Raw genomic sequence first — 23974 nt, forward strand, 5'->3', positions numbered from 1 at the left:
CACGAATCATCCACTATATTCGTGATAAAACAGGGGGGCTCCTGCACACCTAGGGTGTCTCGATTATAATGATGATTAGCGTGCGTTTCTGACACAACGTGGCTACCTGGGCTGGCTAACGTTAGCTACCTTCCATAATCCATTAACCTTACCTGCTATTTATGGGACGCTCCAGCGTCTCAGCCCTGATGTCCTTCAGGGACAGCATAGCCACCTCCAGTACATCTCTCTCCCCACATAACATCTGGAAAGTCCTCTTCAAGGTAATGCACTGGCCTTCAACCACAAAATCGTCCAAGTTTGCCTCCTGGCAGCAAATACACTCCACCGCGGTCGGCATTGGGATGCAACACCCACAGCTGCACCAGTCGTTGCGGCCGACCCGCTCCTGACCCCGAACAACCACCACTTGTTCCTCAGCTTCTTCCTCTGCAAACTGCACGATTGGTGTTTCTCGCACAGGCTCATAGGCATACGCTATGGGGTTTAAAGGCACCACGATTTCTCTCTCCTGGTCGTCTGAATCGCTCATTTTTAGGCTACTTTACAACTAGCTAGCTAGTTATATTCTTGTTTGCTTTAAACGCGCCGCCGGTTTCACCATACCAGTGACGTAGTGTGACGTGGAATTTAAAGATGGCGGCACTAGACAGCTAGAAACGTAAATATCAATGTTGGAAATGTGATTTATTTTGGGGTTTTATCTGTTTTTTGGGGAGTAATGAATTTACTAGTTCTCTTTAAATATGAGGAACAACACGTGATCAGTTCTTAGTTGGCTATTTCTGTTCCCCTTTAAAGGAGTAGTAAAGGGAAAATGCATGTTTAGCCCTGTTTTAAGGTTACTTATGATCATATACAATGGTTCAGATCAAAACGTTGACAAAACTAGCACTTTTGAGAAAGTCTGATAATTGCTCTACCACCGTTTAAGTCATTCAATGGATGTGGGTGGGCACCTTGAAAAATCATTCAAAAACATGTTAAACTCTCGATTTCAAAGACAATAATCTCACCAAGGGGGTAATTGGTGTCCGTTGGTGTTCTGACATCAAATTCACCGCAAAGTAAGAATCCTGTAGGGTTTTATTGATCATTTTATGAAATCCATTGACTTGTATTGAAGCGACATAGATGTGTAGATCAATCCGCAGAGGGGATTCAGGAAGCGGAACTACTTACGGTAGCTATTGTTATTGTTTATGTTGCTAGGCTACCTAGTTTGCGGACGTTTACACATGTATGTGCTGCGATTAAATAGTTCTATGCTAAATATTTTTTTTAAAAGCCTTTCCAAATGAACTAGAATCTTACTTTATGGCAAATTATATGTCAGAACGCCAACTAACACCTCGGTGAGTTTCTTGTCTTTGAAATTGAGAGTTTAACATGTTTTTTGAATGTTTTTCAAGGTGCCCACCCACATCCATTGTACGACCAAAACGGTGGTAGAGCAATTATCAGACTTTCTCAAAAGTGCTAGTTTTGTCAACGTTTTGATCTGAACCATTGTATATGATCATAAGTAACCTTAAAACAGGGCTAAACATGCATTTTTCCTTTACTACTCCTTTAACAACAAGGAAGCCAAACGTGAGCTCCAAGTGGACATCGATGGAACACTCCTGCCATGCAGCGCCGAACCAACCGATCTCGGCGTGACATTGGACTGGTCGCTCACGTTCCGCCAACACCTCGAGTCACTGCGCAAGAAGTTAACAGCTTGTGTGGCGGTTACTGGTCTGATCAGGCTGGGGCGCCAGCGCAAAAACACTGCGTATGGCAGCCCTAGTCCTGGTCTACTTGACCATTAAATATTGCACACTGGTTTGGTGTCACAGCGCTCACACCCGCCTCATCGACCCGCCTATCAACGAAGCATTGCGCATCGTGACAGGATGCCTGCGTCCCACTCCTGTGGACAACCTTCCCATCCTTGCAAGCATCCAGCCCGCTGGCCTCCGCCGCACAGGAACCACAGCACGTCTCGCCTGCCGGGACATGGAGCTTAACCACCTGCTCCACGACAGTCTCCCTGCAACAGCAGAGCCCCCCCGGCGTCTCAAGTCGAGACACCCTTTAGTGCCTGCTGCACGAGATCTCTTGCAGCAAAGCAGAGATCTTAACATCAGCGAGGCAGGATGGGTAGACAACACCTGGCAAGCGGAGTGGGAGGCAAACACCTGAGCCTGGGGGGATAGGACAATAACAACCAACCCATATGAAGAAGAAGAATCAGGCTAGCATCTTGCATGGCAGCTGCCACCGTTGGTGTGTGAATGTGTGTGTGTATGGGTGAATGAGAGGACTTTTTGGATAAGGTAACTTTTTGGATAAAAGCGCTATTTAAGCGCAGTCCATTTAGCATTTGCCAGTTATGTTCACTGTAATTTAAAATAAATGGGGTTGCTCTACACGAAAAGCTCTGATGCAAAATATTTAAGACACAAACCAGCGTTTCTGTAGCTATGCTGCCTTCATCAGGGTAAAGCGCTCACAGCCACATTGTAATCACAACATTGCTCTCCGTCACTCAATTGGTCGTGAAAGGTTTATGTTGTTGTTGGGAAACAATGAGATTTGAACTGACCTTTTAACAGTCATTAATTATGCAAATGGCACTAACATGGAAGAGCCACTTCCAGTATCCATTTGGCAGGGCTGGACTGCTTGACGAGGGGGCCGTTGGTAGAATCCTGACCTGATTTTGTCAGCTCTGTGTAATGTCATTTCCGCTGTTCTCTGGCTGTGCTAAACGGAGCGTTTCATTGTATTTAATGCTCTGGCACACGCTGCCAGATTACAGCCATCTCCTCAGATTGAGAACAGGCCGTGAGGTTCAGCAGGGGAAATGTTTGCCGTGTTCAGTTTGTTTACAGAAACTGAGAGCTGATGATCACGGGGCCTTAAACATAAGCAGCTGCGACGTAAGAAACGCTGCCACTCAGTAACTCACTGTTGCGGTGCCGGGGAGGCATCGGGTGTGATGAGTCCCGGTCCTACCCTTCTCATACACTCTCTAGCGGGGCACACAGCAGACGGCATGAAACCGCCCCCTGTGCCGGATGAGCGAACCGATGGTCGACGGGAATGCGACCGGCTCAACTGGCATCTCAGGTGTTTCATTCTAACAGTTTCGAAAGGCCCCAGAGGTGTCGTAAATAGCCCCGCGTGTGGAGAGCATGTCTGGTATCGGGGTGTTAGAGAGCCGTGACCTCAGTGTGTGTGTGTGTGTGTCTGTGTGTGTGTGTGTGTGTGTGTGTGTGTGTGTGTGTGTGTGTATTTGCGTGTGCATGTGTTGTTGTTATGGAGAGACATCGGGGAGACGGAAGCGGACGAGCATTTCTGACCGGGGCCAAGGTTTTCCTGACGTTTTGATAGATCCAGCGTTTATGTCTTGATCAGCTGGTCTCCCTGACAGTTCAGCCACATGAGCTCAGCCCGGGGAAGTTTTTCTGTTTTGTTTTTCCTTTCCCCCCTGTCCAACCTCCAGGGTATCCTGGGGGCGTGCACTCTGTAGGTCCTGTCCCGGCCTGTCGTCTGCCTCTACATTCATAACTTTGTTTTGACTTGATGGATGATGGGCCACCAGATATTCTGGGTTTCCGTGTCCGCCGCCGCCCCTGTCCTGTCCAGGAGTGTGTTTGCTCCGGAGATTGGTTTTTCCATGATGTCTGAATTGCTACACCAGACTCGGGAGAGGTGCTTGTTATTGAGTTGTTGGGGTTATTTCTGTCCTTGTACGGGGGATTTAATATTGCCTCCCTCCTCTTCCCAGCCTGAACGGCTCCCTGCCCAACAACGTGGAGATCAAGAACAACTCCCTGTTCTTCAAAGGGCCCGTGACCTATGACCTGGCTGGCACGTACGTGTGCGACGCCACCAACGGCATCGGGACCCGCTCTGGCATTGTGGAAGTCAACATCACAGGTAGGTTACCTGGCCGCCGCCTCTCTCTCTCTCTCTCGCTCTCTCTCTCTCTCTCCTCTCTCTCTCTCTCTCTTTCTGTTCCGGGCGTTTGGGTTTGCATTCTCCATAACTCTGGAATCGCATGTGTCTGTGCAAAAGGGGTTCTGGAAATGTGACCGAGGCATTGGCTGACTAACTGCTCCGCATTGCATCAGAGCGCACACACACACACGCACACACACACACACACACACACACAAGCAGTCCAGGTGTTTGCGCTGCGCCTGGCCGTGCGCTGCGGACGCGGGGGTCCGACTGTGCGCCTGCTCTGGGAAGCCGCCTGCCGCACTGCGTGAGAGGATAGAGCAGGAGGGCGCCGTCTGCCCCTCGTCACATCACAGAGACGCTCCCCCACCCAGGCGCATGTGCAGCGGGATAAAGCAGCTTTGTCATCTCCACCCAAAATAACATCAAGGACATGAGGGGAGGGGGGAGGGCGGACAGGGTGCTGTATTGATCATAGCTTTTCACCACACGCACTCAGAACAGCCTTAGCCTTTTCGCAGCTTGCGTTTCGTCTTTCCCCTGGTGTTCCAGGAGGGGAACTTAAACGGTGAATAAAACAGATCCAGTTCCCCTGCCTTCCATTTTAATTGTTGGCACGCACGCTCCGCCGCGGCCCCTTTGGGCTCCCCTACTTTAAGGGAAAAGGCATTCTTGCAATCAAAGCTCTCACTTTCATTATGTCCCAGATCTCCCCATGCTGTGTGGATGTGGAGACCGTCTCTATTGGTACCATCTGTGTGTATGGGGGGAGGGGCGGGGCTGGGGGAGACTGTCACAGTTTTTCTTCAGTCGGACCGGGGAGACTCTCCTCTGCTTGGTTTCTTCTGCTGCTGGGGTGGTTCTAACTCGCACTGCTTTGCACGTGTCCTGGTCTGAGGGTGTGTTCCCACGGCAGATTTTGTTTGCGCCTCGCTTTTCATTGTTGTCTATGGAGCAGCGCGCTCGGAACCTTTTGCGTTTTATCGAAATAAAATTGTGAAAGTATTGTAACTTTTCCGCAGAGGAAGTGCCCTATGATTGTCATGTTCCTGTCGCTTGGCAACGAATGGTGTCGGCCGGGGACAGTGCGGCGCGCGCTTCGCGTTTTTTGGCAGCCTGCAAAATCTGCCGCATGAACGCAGCCCGAGGCCGCTGCGCTCGGCATGCTCTTGGCGGCTGCGCCTCACGGCGCCGTCGGGCTGCACGCTCGGCCTCTCTGCCTCTCTTCTCCGTCTGTGGCGCCGTTCCTCTCAGAACCTCAGAGTGAGAGGCTCTGAGAGGCGGGCGGTGACGCCGCGGTCGGCCCCGAGAGGAGCGGGCCCCGCCGGAGAGCGGAGCCAGAACAGAAACGTTGATGATTAAAACGGGAAAGGAACAAAAGGGCCGTTTACTTATTGAGCCGGGAAGCTCAGACGCAAGCTTGAGGCAAGAAATCACTGGCACTGCTTCGGTATTAAGGAAATGCTATTTTGTACAGGGTCCTGTGTAATGTTTGTCTCAAAAATCGCAGCGAGGTCTACTTATCGTTTTCTTATACAGTAGTTTGCTTGAGTTCATTAACTTCATTCCCATGGCGCTTGTGTTATTGGCATATTAAACATAAATTGAATGTGAAGTGAACATTTTTGGTTGTAGCATTTTAGTCATCCCTGCGGGATGTTTTGTTGCTGAGAGGAGAGACAATCTTGTCTGACTATTTGAGAATAGGAGAATTCAGATAGGATCATTCAAGGTTTAAATTATTCATTTAAGAGTCATCTTCCATTGTGTACAGCAATCTTAATCTCTGTATTCTCTGACTGTGAATGACTGCAGACTGTTAGCTGTGGCAAGATACTGTACTATACAGACCATGTGAACAAACACCATGACAGACTTTGTGTACCAAGGCTGACACCTCCGTGTCCGGTCTTCATATTGATCGAGGCTGTCACGCTGTCCGTAGTGTTACTGTAGTAACAATAATTAACATGATGTCAGGGGTGGCTCGCCAACGTTAGCTAATGAACGTGACCTCTGGGTTGGCTTCAGTCGTTGGCAGAAACATGGTAATTGATTCCAGAGGTCGTGAAGAGGGAGGTGTTACTCCCCCTTCCCGTCCACCTCACAACATCCTGTTGATGACGTTGAGCCGTGATGCAGGACAAGCGCCTTCTTATTCAGCTAAGGCCATTCAGGGACGTATTGTGGAGTACCGGCTTCTTACTAGTAGCCCATATCTACAGTCTGCTCTTTTAGGTGTGCCCCGCCATTGCTGTTATATATAGTGGCCCTTCAACACAATAGCCCTGCCAGGTATTGTGTCCCATTCATTTTCACCACAAAAGACATCGCGGCTCACCCGCTGTACACTCCATTAGTTCCACAACAGTACGAACCAGGGTCCGGTTGCACAAAACATCTTAAGTTTTCCCCTTAAGTATGACCCTTAAGGGTTAATTTCCATTTTAAAGGCACTACACCATTGGCTATATTTTCTGTACAGATAGTTATGACTCCCCTGGACCTATTTATTACATATATTGGATTTCTTTATTATTATTTTTTTTACAAAAAGTGCAGTAAATCGAACAGAGCACCTTTAAATACTTGAGGGACATCTTAAGGAAACAATAAGGGGAATACTTAAAGGTGTTTGTGCAACATATTTTATTTCAAGGAAACCTTAAGTCAGAACAGAAATATTAACTTAAGGTGTTTTGTGCAACCGGCCCCAGGCACTTAGAGACAGGCGGGGGGCCCTGTCACCCACCAGAATGGCCATCTTAGGGCTCCCTCTCTGATTCCCACCGGGTCCTGGCACAAGTCCTGGAAGATCATGACCGGTTTCCATAGCAACGGTGCCAAGTTAAGAGGAGGAGAGAGCGGCGTCTTCTCTCGCAAAGCGCCGTCCTCGTCTGCTCACCTTCGCTGATGCTGTGAAATACCCACCCCCCAACCCTCCAGGCTGGCGACTGTCAGCATAATTCTCTCATCATTGTTTAACAGCACCAGCAAGGCTCGCCTCACCTGTGTGCGAGAGAGGCCTTTCTTCATGGAACAGTGTGGAGGTGGCCTGGAGCTGTGTGCCATATGTCAAGTCTTTAAAAATATATATTTAAAAAAAAATTGTGGTAGCAGCAGTTTCAGTGCCGACCGGTCTGTGACGAAAGCCTCCGTTAACGGGGTGGGGGGGGGGCAGCCGCTCTGCCTCTCGGTTCGTCCATGTGCACTCGTGCCGTTGGCCCTGCATAATGACCCGGTGGTGTAGGCAAGAGCGTGCGGTGATGCTTCATTAACTTCAAAAGGCATCTCTGTGCCTCCGAACAGTCTTAGACAGGCCTGGTGGAGGGAGGGAGGGAGACAGGCCTGGTGGAGGGAGGGAGGGAGACAGGCCTGGTGGAGGGAATGAGGGAGGGAGACAGGCCTGGTGGAGGGAATGAGGGAGGGAGACAGGCCTGGTGGAGGGAGGGAGGGAGGGAGACAGGCCTGGTGGAGGGAGGGAGGGAGACAGGCCTGGTGGAGGGAGGGAGGGAGACAGGCCTGAGGGAGGGAGGGAGACAGGCCTGGTGGAGGGAGGGAGGGAGACAGGCCTGGTGGAGGGAGGGAGGGAGACAGGCCTGGTGGAGGGAGGGAGGGAGGGAGGGAGGGAGGGAGGGAGGGAGGGAGGGAGGGAGGGAGGGAGGGAGGGAGGGAGGGAGACAGGCCTGGTGGAGGGAGGCTAGGGAGGGAGACAGACAGGCCTGGTGGAGGGAGGAAGGAAGGGAGGGAGACATGTCAGGTTAATGAGCCCACCACTTGCTCTCGTTCAAGGCTGCAGTACACACTCTTAGGGCACTAATGTGGTGAATCAGAACATGTTGGTAACAAAATGAGGACGGTGGCCCTTTAAAGGTCCCATATTATGAAAAAATCACTTTTTCAGTGCTATGTTTGCGTCTTTTTAATGGGTGTATCCCGCTGCCAACGGTAGATGGATGGCACTGGCTTCAGTCTTTAATGTCTGTGCACTGAAGAACCACAAGCTATCAGTTTAAACACTTTTTTACCTTAACTGGTTACAGGTTGCAGCTACCTACGGATTGGACAATTAGACATTTGCCTCAATGTGGGAGCATTCACAAACAAAGGGCACCATTGGCAAGGAAATATTCAGTTTGCGACACGCAACACTGGCAATTCGCCAGCTCTTTGTCATAACGCCACTTCCCACCGGCACCAAAATAGGGCCCTTAGTGTGTTGTGCATAAAACGAGAATAAATGGTGACCAATAACACATGGTTCTCAGCCGCCGGGTCCCTGCTCGCAATTACCAGCTGAGTGCTGAACATAGAGTAATTATTTGACCTTATTGAAAGGCACATATTTTAGAGTTGTTTGGTCTCAAGAGCTTTTGGGAGAGTTGGTTCTCCCGACAGAATCAATAAGGTTAGGAAATACACCTCCCATAAGATCTATTCTGAGGAAACAACATAAAACAACTGTACAGGGTAGCGGTACATGGGAAAAGCTATATTACAACCAATTTGTCTCTGGCCTCTAAGAATACTATTTTATTCACTGTCTCTGTTCTCCTCTGTGGCTCCAGCAGCGACCCTGGAAACCGCGGAGATGGAGCGTTCAGGTGAATCTCTTCAGTCTCTTCAGATGAAACGGGGGCTGCAGAACTGTCACCTGCCCTGGAAAAGGCCACAGAGCAGCTTGTTTCAATTAGTTAGAAGGGCCGTGTTGGTCATCGGGACTGCATGGACTACGGTGGCTCTCTCTCTCTCTCTCTCTCTGTCTCTCTCTGTCGGAGGACATACATTCTGGAGATATGGTATCACTTGTATGGAATCTAATGAAGTGCCCTCCCGTATTAATCAATCTATGGGCCAAGAGAGAGAGAGAGAGAGAGAGAGAGAGAGAGAGAGAAAGAAGGAAGTGTGGGAAATGTGGTGGGATGTGTGGTGTGTAATGCATGTTCTTACCCATAGTCCTTTACCTGTCTCATTGTCATTCAGCTCAGATGCAACCCAAGGTTAAGTTGACGTGCAGATTACCAACAGAGCAGTTAATTACTCGGGGACGTAAATGTCATGAAGAACAGAGCCAATAAAATGACCGTAACAATGGAAGCTCTTTTTGTCAAGTAAGCCCCAAACCATTCACTACAGCTGTGTAGCCATCTGCTGGGTTCAGGAAGTGGCGTGAAGTGAAACATCCCATCATACACAGCAGAGCGACACAGCAGAGCGACGCCAAGACTTGCAGCGGATTGTTGGCGAATGTGGTTAATCCTCTAGAGATGATTCCCACTTCAGAGGGTGAGATGAGGCTCTAATTACCAAGATCAACTTTTCCGTCCTCAACACTGTTTTAGCGAGCATGGGAAACAGAACGGTGCGGGGTGTGATGGGAAATTTCACCCGGCCAGAACCCAGATGCGATGAATAACAGCTCTGTCAAACCGAGCCTAACAATCATGTCATTATCACCAGCAGCATAAACCAGCAGAGAGGGTTTCTCTGCTGCAGGCCCTGCCCCCCCCCCCCCTCTCTCTGCACAACTGGCTGTTGTGGCTGGTGGGTAAGGGTCCCCCAAACAGGACCCAACTTTCATTTCTTGGTTTCGAGAGCTTGTTTTGGATAATCATCTCCACTTGATTGCTTGATATCCGAGTGGTGTGGAGCCCCAAACAACTGTGTTCGTGTTTTCTTTCTTCTTTTTGTTTTTGAGTGGGTCGAACCGAGCCAAACAAGAATGAATAATTCTTGACTTGTTCAGAAGATCAAAATGTGCCAGGGGAGAGAGGCAGATCAGTCGGTTTGAGGGGTGGGCGGTGGGGGGTAGGTGCAGGTGGTGTTAGAGGACCATTAAACAGCAGGTTTCAAGGCCAGCTTTCGTCTCGCTCCGTCTGTGGAGTGGAGGGAACCGGTCTGGTGCCACAGACCTGCCCGGGAGAGCGGAGGTAGAGGCAGCCCACGCTCTCTCACAGCTGTGCTGCGGGGCTCATCGCTGGGGTGAGAGCATAGATGAAGTGACTGAGCTCTCCTTAATTTGAAGTGAAAATGCAGGGATGGATGGATACCTCCGTTTGCAGAAGCGAACTGCCGTCGGTTCACACTTGCCTGAAAGCATGCGAAATTTGACAGACGCTGTGGGTGGGGAGCTTGGTTGAAATGAGATGAATAAAACATAGACACCAATGTAAATGTAAATAAATAAGGAATCCATGTGACAAAAAGAAACGCTTCAGTGGAGTTGGTATTGGAATTAAGTTGCGGAGATAAAAAGTGGATGGCAGGAAGAGTCTCCCAGGCACATGGGGATCAGAGAAATGCTGGAGGGGGCGGGGTTCAGGAAGGGGGGTGGAGTGGAGGACAGAGAAAGAGCCAGGTAGGGAGTGGGAAAGGAGTGGAGGGATGAAAGGAGCAGGCAGGACCAAGTGTACATACTTCTACTCGTCAGAGGCCTGTGTCAGGCTGTCCCTGGCTCTCACTGCTGTCACATACTCCGTCCTCACATAATGGCCTGATGGGTAGAGATAGAGCGCCAGACGGGAGAGGATGGCCATCTCTTACAAATGATTTAATTTTCATTAATGCACCAATTATATTGGCAGCTTCTATGAAGTCCCATCTTTATCACAACCCTCTCAGTGTCACTCAGAGAAAGCTGTTAAAAATTCAAGAAAGTTTATAAATTGCTAGCTGCAGTCGCTCTGAAGGCACGCTCCACTCATCAGCTGAGAAAGTGCTTCCTGTCTCCTTTCAAATGTCTGTCAGGATTTTTTTTGCAACGAAGATGTCCTTGAATGATCCTAGTATCCCACCATGTATTAACCAAATTGCACACACTGCCATTTGTCTCGCTTGTTCTCCAACTCAGACAAGAGACCTTACAATGTCAGCTCTGCAAAAGCTCCCCCAGCAATGTGAAATTAGTTTGTTTGGGCTGTCATGGAGGAGTCAGTCTCAATCTCCTGCTAGCGCACCGCAGCGTCGTCTCCCCATATCCCTCCCTGCATAATTCATAGCACCAGCAGGCACATGTGTGTATCTTGTATATCATTAAGCCCTCAGTGTGAGTCTACATGTGCTGTCAGGTCGATTGAAGAGCCCATTCAAAGTCCCCCGTGTGGGGGGGTCCACAGTTCCACCAGCCTGCCCCGAGCTAAATCCTTGCATCTCACAAGGCCTTCCAGGCGCCTACCTGGGGTGGGTCCGGTCCTGTGGGCTGATGGAGTGTGATTCTAGCCCCTCTCTGGTCTCCGCAGGAGGGGCCCCCTCGCTGTTGGGATCCAGCCAGGCTTACGCGTCATTATCCAAATGAGCCATTAGCATGAGGCCCTGGCCTGGGGGAAACACATGCTCCACTGGTTGTTTTGCATGAAAGGGAGGCAGGGCTGTGCAAAACTGAAGGTTTTTTTTTTATTCAGGGGGTTGGGAAGGGGGGTGGGATGTTCTAGCTGGTAGAGGAATGGTCAATAGATACTGGTAGAAAAATGGTCTAGCTAGGTACTGGTAGGATGGTCTAGCTAGCTACTGGTAGAAGGGTGGTCTAGCTAGCTACTATTAGAAGAATGGTCTAGCTAGGTCCTGGTAGATGAATGTTAGCTAGGTACTGGTGCAAGGATGGTCTTGCTAGCTACTGGTAGAAGAATGGTCTTGCTAGCTACTGGTAGAAGGATGGTCTAGCTAGGCACTAGTAGAAGGATGGTCTAGCTACAGTAGGTACTAGTAGAAGGATGGTCTAGCTAGGCACTAGTAGAAGGATGGTCTAGCTAGGTACTAGTAGAAGGATGGTCTAGCCAGCGACTTGTAGGAAATGGAGACGCTTGCGTCACCAGGGGACGGTGTGAGAGCAGGAAGATGGTAGTGATTTATCTTAGCATTTGTTTTCTGCATTGCTGGCTCTTTGCGCTCCTCCGGGAACGGGCAGAAGGAGGGTGGCATGGAGACAGATGCAGCCTGGCTATTGGCCAAGTCACATCAGCTCCCCTCAACTCTGCCCGTCTGTCCTCTTCCTGCTCCTCCTATTCCCCTCCTCCTCCTCCTGCTCCTCCCCATTAGTGTCCCCTGTCATGGCGCTGAAGCTAGCTGTGTCTCCCTGTTAGATTGCTGAAGAACTAGGTCAGACTGTGTCCAGGGGTCTGACCACTGGCTCCAGATCTGCTGTGGCTGGACTGATTCACTCATTACCAACACAGACGCACACACTCCTAAAATAATAAAGACACAGCAGCTACAGCAGAGAGGGATGGTCTTCTGGTAAACAACCCCCCCCCCCCCAGCTGACTTGCAGATAAAGTGGGCGTGTCCGACATGCAGCGCGTCTGCTAACCTAATTTTTCATCCTCCCACTATGCGGGACTCACCCTCATGCAGGCAAGCTCTGGGAACGGAGCGATTATTATCTCCGTGGTCCAACTGGCTGACCAGTGTAATATGCAAAACACCAGGGAATGCAGCTCTGAAAGAAACTGTATATTTAAATAAGATAAGGATCCCTCCTATGTATTAAGATGATAATAAGACTGCACTGTAGTCCCCTTGTACTGTGGCTCTGTGACAGGCAGGCAAGCCAAAGCATGTTCACGGCATGTCAGGGATGCTGTCATTTATGTTTCATGCCAGAATTATTTCATGCCGCTATCTTGCTCGGCACAGACTGTGCCCCGCTATCCTTTGGCTTTTACGGCTATTGGATTAGAATTCCCACGTCCAAAAGGCGGCACTGGCACAAGTGACATTTACCTAGCTAACTGGGGCTCCCACGGCTGTGTTGACAAACACAGACACAGAACGAGTGTTGACAAACACAGACCAAGGCAGGAAGATAGCAAGAGAGAGAGAGAGTCCTGGCTCTGCGTCCTCTCCCAGGCGCCGTGCTCCGCCCCTGTCGCTGATGAGCCTTTATTGGTTGTGGCAGCGCTACGCCACCGAGCCGCTACAGCCGCCAGGCAGGATCTCTCCAATCACTGGATTAATGTGCCTCCCTGCACTGTTCCCTATCCTACTGTCTGTCTCTATATCTAACTCTCCTCAACATCACACAGGGACAGATAGGCTGTTCATCTAACTCTCCTCAACCTCACATTCTTCGTTTTGCCTCATTTATCTTCATTAAAATCACCACTACCTGTACCTCTGGTGTCCTTTGACACCCACGATTTTCCCAGTTTCGGTAACGACAGCTTGTCCAGTGGTTGCGTACAGACTCAGGAATGCTTGTACCTTGTCTCTCTCCTGCATGTGCAGACAAGACCCCGGCACACCCAGAAGCCATCCCTGCAGGTTAGAGTTGTGAAACAGTCTCTCTCTAGCTCTACTGCACCTCTACCTTTCTCCTTCTCTCTCTCTCTCTCTCTCTCTCTCTCTCTCTCTCTCTGTGTGTGTGTGTGTGAAAGCCGTTCTGTCAGGCTCCTCTCTCTCCCCCCGGATCTTTGATGAACACCCCATGACATGGATCGCTGCGGGTCGTAGGCAAGCCGAACAACAGTTGATGTTCCCGGGACACCTTCCTGTGCAGCACACTCATAGAAACTCATTAAGCAGAAGTGTGACGTGACACGTTCTTGATCTGAGGATGAGGTAACATAGCAGCACTCGCGTTGTTGTTGTTTTTGACAGTGAAATGAAGCACACACTATTTGGAACACTCTAAATTTGTATGTGGATATACCAACTCACATCTGTTTTTTGACAGTAAAGGTATTTTGGAATCTGTTCATGTCATTGGAAAATCATAAATCAAAGCTGCTTAATACAGTCGGATGTAAATACCTGAAATAGAATGATTAATTACAATAGAATATGCAATGGTTGAGATGTTAAAGAGCTGTGCTTTCTCATGTCATGCACTACTGTATAAATCTATCATAGCCTCTGGATTGAATTATAGCCTTTCATAGTGCGTCTTGGCACCTATTAATCTCCATACAAGGATTTTGGCTCTTGGCTGTTAGCACTCAAGGTTACCTCCGTATCTGCGTATTCCCAGAGGGTCGTTAATAGATCCCGCCTTGTTGGCTGGAGCGTTATCAGCACGACGGCTGCTATGCCGGGGCTTTGAGGCCGGTTTTATCTCCCCCCTGGCAGGTGCTGCCGTTAGCTACAGAGGACTGCAGCAAACACCTTCTCCCCCAGCAAACACCTTCCTGCTTTCCTAGGACGGCTCTTATTATTAGTGTTTCTGTAATGTGATTAGTGTGTGTGTGTGTGTGTGTGTGTGTGTGTGTGTGTGTGTGTGTGTGTGTGTGTGTGGTTCTCCCACCAGGCAGAGGGGGCCCGCGGGCTGCAGAGAACTTGTGAAATAATTTGGCATCGGTTATCTCTGTGTGTTTCAGGCCAGGGAAATAGAATGGGTGTCTCATAGATTATGATGGAGGAATTGACCTTGCTAGTGAGTGAGAGAGAGAGAGGGGAGAGAGAGAGAGATGGAGAGAGAAAAGAAGAGCAGACACACTTTACGCAGACCATAAACATTTAACATTGTGACAATCCACGGAGAGAGGGGGTGAGACAGATCCTCCTACAACCATGAAGAAGGCCGTGTACTCCTCCTTCCACAGCCGGCTGTTCTGGACAGAGAGAGAGCTGACTGATACGTATACATGTATATCCTATTATGGTAACATCTCTGTAACCATTAATCTACTTTACTGAAAGTCATGTCTCTTATTATGACTATCATTATTTTCCAGGAGTTTGCTTGATCGTCTCGTTGAGAGAGGCAGGGAAGAATGTTTACAGTTCACCTATACTGACCCCCTTGGTGAACAGTTTTTTTTGCTTCCCTCAGAAAAAAAATCTCTGTACATCCCTCCTTTTCTCTCTGTAAAGTGCACTGTGCTGCCTCTGTGTATGAAATGTGCTATATAAATAAAGTTTGATTTGATTAGCTTTAATTTGGAGCTCTGGCTGGCTGGTGGCCTGGAGAGAGAGAGCTCATTGGCTGGCTGGTGGCCTGGAGAGAGAGCTCATTGGCTGGCTGGTGGTCTGGAGAGAGAGCTCATTGGCTGGCTGGTGGTCTGGAGCGAGAGCTGATTGGCTGGTTGGAGGTCTGGTCCTTCTGCTCCTCTCACTTATGAGGAAAAGAAGGATTATGTTACTCAGAGGAGTGTGTTCACTGTTCACCTCAGTCATTCTCCTCCCCCATCTGTGCTTTCCTGGCCAGAACATAAGTGAGACATCTGAATTATTCCCATGGTAAACTCAGCCACTTACAGTCAGCTGTTTTTTTTGTGCGTGGCTGTAAGCCAGCGCACCTAGTATAGCGTTTGTCCGGTTATCACTCCCTCCCTCCCTCCATTACTCCAGACAATGGGCCTCATTCACCAATATCTTCTTAAGTTCTGTTCTTAAATTTCTTCCTAAGAAAGTTTCTAAGGAAATCTCCCGTCTGATTCACGACGTGTTCGTAAACCACTGGAAGAGTTCGCACCTGCCTTCTCTGAATGGCGAATCTCATGGTTTCTCAAGTTCAAAGCTTGTGGCCGCTCACATGAATTAGCATAGGTAAACTCCCCGCCAGCCCCATGTAAGGATATGCAACTACAGGGTCGTGCGCAGATGTCCCTTCTCTGAATGAATACCGGTCATTCGCGCCCCCTGACTCGCCAGCTTTTCGATAGCATAATGGTTTAGGTGGGGTTGTGTCAGGTGCGTTAGCAAGTCAGAGGACTGCATGTCGAATCCAGCGTGGGCAATCAAAATCAGATTTTAATTCAGCCAAGTAGGCCTCCTACAAGGAATTTGCCTTGGTGCATAAACATAGCGAGGCAGAACAGTGCAAAATGTCAACGTGATAGAATGCAATATACAATAGCCTACAGTCTACAAAAATGTAGGCTATATAGCCTACACAGCTGTCAACGCTAGCAGTTGACAAAAGAGGTACCCTACTTATCTGATCTTATCTGCATACTGTATAGAAATGGTACTTATTGTGTCATTTGTAAATTGAGTAAGCCTATTAGAGTTTATCTGTAATGACCATAACCTTGGAGCCGGCAGCAACATTTCACTGTGACTGGACATTAGGCTGCATGTGACAAATAAAGGGATCATGAATGTTTAATCTTGAGGTGAGATATGCAGGTCACTGGAGGGGGGCCAGCGTGCCCACCGTTGTCCGAGTTCGACCAGCGCATTGGTGCCATAATAGGGACAACAGCACTGTTGGTTGTGCACGCCGCTGGCGATATGGACACAGACACCAGGGACAAGGACTACCACCCCCTCTCCGCAGCAGACTCTCCATCTAGCGCACTAACACACATCCAACTGTACAATTGAGGTGACCGCAATCACCAATTGATGAAATCGTCATGGATTTGTTGGTAGGCTTATTATATGTAGGCCTATACAGCGAAATCTCACGGTGCTTTTGCAGAACAGTCAAAGAATTAAAAGAAAACACAACACTCATTAATCACACCAAAATCACAAATTATTAACACACAATCTAAATATTTTATCTTCAAGACTGATCAACACGAATAACAAGCAATTTGGAGCGAAATTATTTAAACGGTGACATAGGCCTATCAGATATTCTGACGCACACGTTTACAATGGAAATTATGGTTATGATTAGGACACGTTATTGGGAATTATGCAAATATAATTGTATTCAATCATATATCATCCAACTGTAGAATTGAGGTGACCACAATCACCAATTTTGCATAGTCTACATTTCCGCACTCAAATGGCCTACTTGCGACTGCTATTCAGTATTCTGTTCTTAGCTGAGAACAAACCCCAGATGAGAAACCATTGGTGAATGCCAGAATTTTCTTAGAAACGGTGTAAGTACAGTTTAAGAAGAAATGCTTCTTAAGAACGTCTTTACTTCGTTGGTGAATGAGGCCCAATGTTGGCCTGCATTTCTCTGTTGGCACCACAAGAGGCAGTAGTTCCAGCACACCAAAATCAAGAAGGACACCAAAATCAACCCGTCGACCTCCACTGCACAAGTAGAGTAGAGCATTGGACTCCCACCCAGGAGACCGGGGTTCAAGACCCGGTGGGGATGCCTTTATGGGACTATACCCCAAACCTCTACATGTTCATCCTTTCACTCCAACCTTTACCCCTTGCCTTATAGGTCAGATCCTGTCCCAACCCCAACCCTTATTCTAACCCCAACCCACACTAGGGACTGGAAGAAGGACACCAAAACCAACCCGCCGATCTCCACTGCACAAGTAGAGTAGTGGTGAGAGCATTGGACTCCCACCCGGAAGACCGTGTAACTGATGACCGCTACCATTAATGTTATGGAAGCTGCTGCTCGTTGTTGTGAGCTCATGAGCTAACTGGCTATCCCGCTCTTATTGTGCTGGATTAGCATTGGAAGCATTGGAACTGATGTGTCCAGACAACAAGACCTATCTTAATTTATCAGACATTATTTCATGTCATTTCAATTCACAGCTATTTCAGTGGCATGACTAGCTTCCGTCCTACCAGTCCTGAACAGAAACAAGCCAGCCCCGCACATAAGCCAGGCCTTACCTGGCCTGGTTTTAAGTCAGTGCATTGAACAAGATATCAGTATACCGTGATTAGTGCGGACCTGCAAACTCTCCAAACAGAAGTGCCGGCAACTGTTCTTGTCGTCTGCTCATTTATGGTTCCCACAAGAAAAGCCCAGGTCTAGGGTTTGCCTTTGAAGGCCGCAGCTATCATCTTTTCATTGGCCTTCTTCATGTGTGTTATTAGTCCTGTGTTGCCCCCCCCCCCCCCCCTCCCCTTTGAAACCGGTATAAACTCAGCAGCCTGCCAGCCTTGATTGAAAAATCGAACCAATTAGAGGATGTGAAGGGAGTGATGAGAGTGCTGGCTGATCCCGGCAGAGCGGAGCAGTGAAGGGTGGAGGAGAGGATTACAGGAGCCTGCTTTCCCTCTCTCTCTCTCTCTCTCTCTCTCTCTCTCTCTCCCTCTCTCTCTCTCTCCTTCCACTCCTCCATTCCTATGGATTTCTTCTCCCCGTCGGCGGTTGAGGTGGGGTGGATGTGTTGGTGGGCAGGGGAGGCGCTTCTCTCTCAGTCACGTGTGTAATGGCAGCCCTGTTTCTGAATAATCCCATTAAGGGCGCCAGATTAAAACCCCGAGCTGCTTCCTGAGACCAGGCTTGTCACCGCTGTCTGGGGGACTCTGACTGTGCTAGGGAGGCCTGTATCCTGGACTGACAGAGAGTCTTGGTAATTGTGTGCGAGCGGAAAACTCCGGCGGTCGCCTTGCCCCCCTCTAGGCAGAGAAACAATTCCCCAGCCGACTGGAACGGCTGCACTTGGAACATTTATCAATATCACTAATGAGGCCGCAGTTCTAATTGAGCGTAATGGCTCCTGAGTTACCACCAAGACGAAATCATTTGAAAACCAATTATTACTTTAGATATAAGAGTAATTTGTCTCGTCTTTTGTCTGGTACGGAACGACGATAACAGAAATTATGCCAGGCCGTTTCTGAATGCCACGCAGCCTATACCGCTACATGCTGCCATGCTTTCCCACTGTCCTGCTCGCTGGGGTTGTCTCTAGAGGATGTATGGAATCCTCCCGGCTTTTACCGTTTCGTGACCGCAGGTCCTCACTGGCGGTCTGGTTATTAGAGTCTGCCATCTTTGACCCTGGTCTGTTTATTAGGGTCAGACATATTTGGCCCTGGTCATTTCCAACCCCAAATCATCAATATGTATCGAGTTTCAAAATGGAACCAAAATGGTGGTATGCTGGTCGAATAACATCTTTCCGTCGCATTATTACCTTCCATAATATTCAATAACCCATTGCCATTTCGGTTTCTTTTATTATATTTCTCATTGGTAGTAGCTGCTGGAACCTGAGACAGTAGTCATGTTGTCCTGGTAGATGCTAGGTGTGTTCGGTGGCTGACTCCTCGGATGCTGTTTTGTTGCTCTCGGCTCACACACTTCTCTGGCCTTCTCTCCCTGTCCTCAGCCCCGTCATTCTTTCAGTGGAAACTGTGATTCATGTTGTCCTTTTTTCCTGTTCAACATTCATCTCTTTGCTGTTAAAGCTGAATGCACAGCTGCTCGGCAGGCTCAGACAAGTGCTCCCTCTGGGTCGGGCTTTGATCCTTCTACAGATAATGGTCACTGTCTCTCAGAAATCTATCTCACCTTCGAAGGGGCTCTTATCTGTTCAGCTTCAACGGGAGATACAAATTAGCAGAAAAGCTTTGTATGGTGGATAGTCTGATTGCATAAGAACTCCACGGAAGAGGTTTTTGATGGCTAGACATAATTATTGTTATTTCAGCTCAGCGTGTTTTGCAGCACAAAGGTATAAAATTGCAGTGAATTATGGTATGACAGCATAGAATAAAAGCTGTCTCTTATCCTCTATTACTCGGACTGTGAAGGTTGGAACACTGGCTAAACTAAAACGCATACAATATTTGTGTCTCTTGATAGGAATTGCGCACAAAAAGGACTATGCTGAATGTTACTCATCATTGCTGCTGTATGTGCTGGGTGTACGTTCTGCATGGCTACTTGACAGTCAACATTGACTGGTGATACCTACACATGCTAATAAGGAAATGTGTACGCATGAAACCTTGTTCTCTTTAATCAAATTGGTTTTACTTCTCCCTGGTCAGCTGTGTATACTTCATTCTTCCTCCTCTTCTGAAATCGCATGTGGCTGCTAAACCTTGCTTTTACAGAGGTCTCACGCGGTTACTCGGGGTGGGGCTGGGGGGTTCCGTCGTGTGGTGGGGGGGGGTCCGTCGTGGGGTGGCATGCGTCCTACCCTTTCCCTTTGTTTATCCTTCCCTGTCTCTTCTCCCTCATCTTTCCCCAAAAAAGAGCACCTGCACAAAGCACCTCCCCTCCCACCCCCACCCCCACCCCCCACCCCCCACCAGAGCACTGACACACTCTCCCCTTCCATCTGTGTTTTCCTACCCAGAATTCCCTAACAACCTGCAACCTGGGGGCCGAGAGATCCCGCAGGAGCAGCACAATGCAGGGGCCGTCATCGGGGGCGCAGTGGGGGGCGTAGTCCTGTTGGGGGCAGCCGCCACACTCCTCTTCCTGTTCCTGTGCCGTCGGCAGCGCACCTTCAAGGGAGACTACAGCACCAAGAAGCACGTGTTTGGAAACGGCTACAGCAAGGCCGGAGGGCTTCCCGCCCACCCGCCCATACCCAAGAACCTCCAGTACCCCGACGACTCGGACGACGAGAAGAAGCCTGCCCAGATCAGCGGCCCGGGGGGCTTTGAGGCCAGCGAGCGTGATTTCGACGGCGACGTGGAGGACACGAAGAGGCCCTACTTCACTGTGGATGAAGGAGAGAGCCGAGATTACGACGAACGGACTCTGGCCTTCCAGTACGACCCCGAGCCCGAGATAGCCGATGACATGGTCTCGCAGACCGACGGCTCTGTCATCTCTAAGAAAGAGTGGTATGTGTAGTGTCATGCAGCAACCAAACAAACAACCTCCCACCCGCACTTCAGCATCCCACCACACCCCCCTACCTCCATCATCCACCCCACTCTCCCCGTCCTGAGTGTCCTCATCTCTCCCTCCATCCCTCAGTCACACAGCTTAGCCCCGCCCCCCATCCCTACCCCCCCCCCCCCCCCCCCATCAGGACCCATTCAACTAATCCGCATTAGCAAACGCAGTATCGACTTCAAGAGCTTGCAACATCAACACGTCAACATCACTTCATTGTGCATCGGAATTTCATTAGATGAATCTGAAAAGAATACAACAACAACAACAACAACAACAAGATGTGTTATTGGACTCATGCCACTGACTGTGAGGCCAAGAGCTGGCCGCCTGATTGATACTGGTGTATTATGCTTTTTGTGTATTTTTTCATGTTATTATAACTGTATTAAATGTATAAAAAGAGTCTGAGGGATGTGGTATTGCTGAGCACATTAATGAAAGTCCTACACTGGATGTATGATACATGTTTTCTTTTTATTCTCATTATCATCACTTTTTTATTTGTATCTCTGCTTGTGTTGAAAGGTCAATTACTTTTGGGGAAAAAATGATATTTTTGATATGACAGCCCCTTCCTCTCTCCTTCTTTTCATTCAACATGGTTGCCAACAACATACACATATGAACATCACCAACGTAAGACGTTTGTCGATGATAGCTGCTCTCTGAAGACAGGCCCAGTGTGTGTTGGGAGAGCCCCACGGCACACTATGCCACGTAGGCATCGTGGTACTGAGACACACTGCCTGGAGGAGATCCCAGTGCATGTTTTCCATCTCCAACACATAATTGGTTTGGTCCCCCACATCGGTAGAGTGTCACAGCGGGGGAGAGAAGGGCTGTTGTCTTCAAGCATTCTATGTGTCCTTGTGTTCCACACGGCCATCATCACTCAAACGGGAGTGTGGCACGTCCAGCATTTTCAACATGACACGTCGCAACAGTGCTCTGAAAATGCCATTTCCTGTCACTGAAACTTGAAAGGGTGCACCTGTGTGATCAAGCTCTAAATCAGACCACTGTAATTAAATGTCGATTTCTTTTTTGCATTGAGTTGTTATAATCGTGTGTTTTGCTCCAGTAATGTTCCTTTAGCAAGTTTATATCAAAGTAAATTGCCTTTTGGAATTGCTCTGAAGGCTGAAAGGTGACTTTTGGCCTGTGGTGACTGTAAAGGGCCCAGTGAACTTTCAAACACAGCGCCTTCTATTAGGAGCCTGCCGTGGGCACAATGGACATGGACCTGGGGGTTATTTGAAATGTCTGTATTTCTGCCTGTGGAGATACAATTCTTAACGCAAATGTAATTGCAAATAATATTGTGATTAGTCAGCAGCTGTTTTTTTGCCTTTTAAGTGTTTTGTTTTTTGTTCTTTTTCATGAATTTGACTGCAGCTCATTATGGATTAAAAGAGAGAGAAAAAAACGTATATGTGCCCAAAAGGTTGGCAGTGGAATCAGCAGATGTGTGTACAGCTATCCTTTAGAGAGCCATTGTTTTGCTAGCTTTTATAAACCAGCCTGTGCCAGAAAATGTGGCTCACTGCAAAGTATTCTTTGCCCATAGCTTTCAGGTCTGTCATACTAGTGGTAGACTATACTGTAAAGAAAAAAGGAAACAATGCAAAATATGGAAGATATATGAAAATATATCTGTCTGACTTTAATCAATATAGATATTAAGCCTTATTTTATGCATGTGGTTTTGTATGGGAGTGGATGTATGTGTGTTGCTGTTTTTCCCTCAGTGTCAAGCCAGAACATCATGTCTGTATTTTCAGCACGGCTGAGGCAGGATATGGGGTTTGTGAGCAGGTGGGCATGACAAAAGGATTTCAGTTGTCAGAGACAAAGAGCAACTATTAGTGTGCATGTTTTTCTGCAAGTTCATCAACTGAATATTTTGCAGTATGCCATGCTTGTCCTTGTTTTCATATGAGTGTGTCACCAGTATCTTGAACTAAATAGCCAAGTGAAATGAAAAGGTATCCTGTTTTTGTTTGTTTTTTCATTTGATTTCATTTTTGCTATTTCAGTTTGACATGATTATAATCACATACAAAATGTTTTTGCAAGCATACAGTTCCTGTATGATTTATTTTCCTTTGAGTTTTTAGCATTCAGTGCTCATAAAATTCTAGAGATGTGAGCTTAAGTAAACAGTTGCTGCTCCACCCTCCTAAATCATCCAAGTTGCACGGCATCACAGTTCCAATATCGCATGGATTTAGGAGTCATGACAAACATGATAAACAAGAATGTTTTAACATTGATCAACTAAGAAAAGGAAAAATAATTCCAAGTTAAAACATGCTTTTTCGCCATTCTCAGTGACTTTGTGTCCATTGTTTATGTAATGAAAGCCTCCAGCACTTCCATCCTGTCAAAACTGGAAACAGAAAACATGGCATGGCAGTAAACAGAAAGTTAAGTATTTGGATACCTTTGATGACCTCTGAGAAAGCACAACGCACAAACGTTAATGTGAAATATTCTTAACAGAGATTTGAAATTACAAATCATAACCCCAAATAAGATGACTGCAGACCAGGCCCAAAGCATGAATGTTTCCAAGGTCAATCCTATGTCTATTTAAGCACAAAACCAATTATGTGGGTTTAATTTGTGAGACCCTTTGTTTTCTTTGTGCTGTTATAAAGCCATACTGCCACACTCGCTTCTCAAAAACAACAAACTGTTTTTTGTATGTTCAGTCCATACCCTCTGGTTGGTGTAAACATTGTGTCCACAACGTGATAATGTATTCTATTTTGTGTACAGTAATTGGCTGTAACTTGATTCCATCCTCTTCCACTGCTCTATACATTATGTCTGCTTCAGAGCTCCACATTCCACTGTAAATAGTGTACATAAGGTTGAGATTATAGTTGGGTTTTATTTAGGGACAACTGCATAGGGACCCTGTTCATATACAATAGACCTATTTTGACTGCAGCATCCAGAATAATGATGATGGATAGATTGACTTAGCTAATGACCATAATCCCAGAGAAAGCCACTCCAGTAGGCTATAGGGTATGCTTATGATAGCGTCAGCATCGGACAAAGGGGTGTGGCCTAAGTCAACTTTGTATATAACTGCAACAAAACAAAAGACAGATCTTTTCTGTGTGCAGCCATGTGAATGTATATTTCTGAGGGTGTTACAAATATGAGAAAAAAAATCTTGTTCACGTGATGACCCAGTGAAGTAACTTGTATTTGTTTTAAAGCATTAAATGATTTCAATAGTCAATTATCTGTCCGAGCTCCCTGAATGGTTAGATGTGTGTACTATGTCTGGCTGGATCTGGTCCATGTCATTAATCATCTCTCATCACAGAACCAGGTTTCAGTAATGGCAGAATCCTACTTCTAAAGCGTCCGTTGGTAATGTAACCCGTTATGGCCTTTCTTTCAAAATCAAATGTTCATGATATTTATTCCAAATGATATAATGGTGTACATGTTTACTGTGGTGGAATTGGTTATTTTCTATGCTCATGTTTTGTTTTAATTCACTTCTGAGCCTTATACCTGTAAGTAATTTCTTAT

General features: G+C 47.7%; 1 protein-coding gene across 1 annotated transcript in view; it reads left to right on the plus strand.

The window, feature by feature from the left end:
- The window catches only part of nectin1b (nectin cell adhesion molecule 1b), a gene marked incomplete at both ends in the record, with an annotated part of 110713 nt that overhangs the window by 18122 nt on the left and 68617 nt on the right, over positions 1-23974 (plus strand). The window contains 1 exon segment of the mRNA XM_084461343.1: positions 3779-3930. Coding sequence (XP_084317469.1) covers positions 3779-3930 — 152 coding nt within the window.

Source organism: Borostomias antarcticus (genome assembly GCF_949987555.1).
Source record: "Borostomias antarcticus genome assembly, chromosome: 1".
NCBI classification, from domain to species: domain Eukaryota; kingdom Metazoa; phylum Chordata; class Actinopteri; order Stomiiformes; family Stomiidae; genus Borostomias; species Borostomias antarcticus.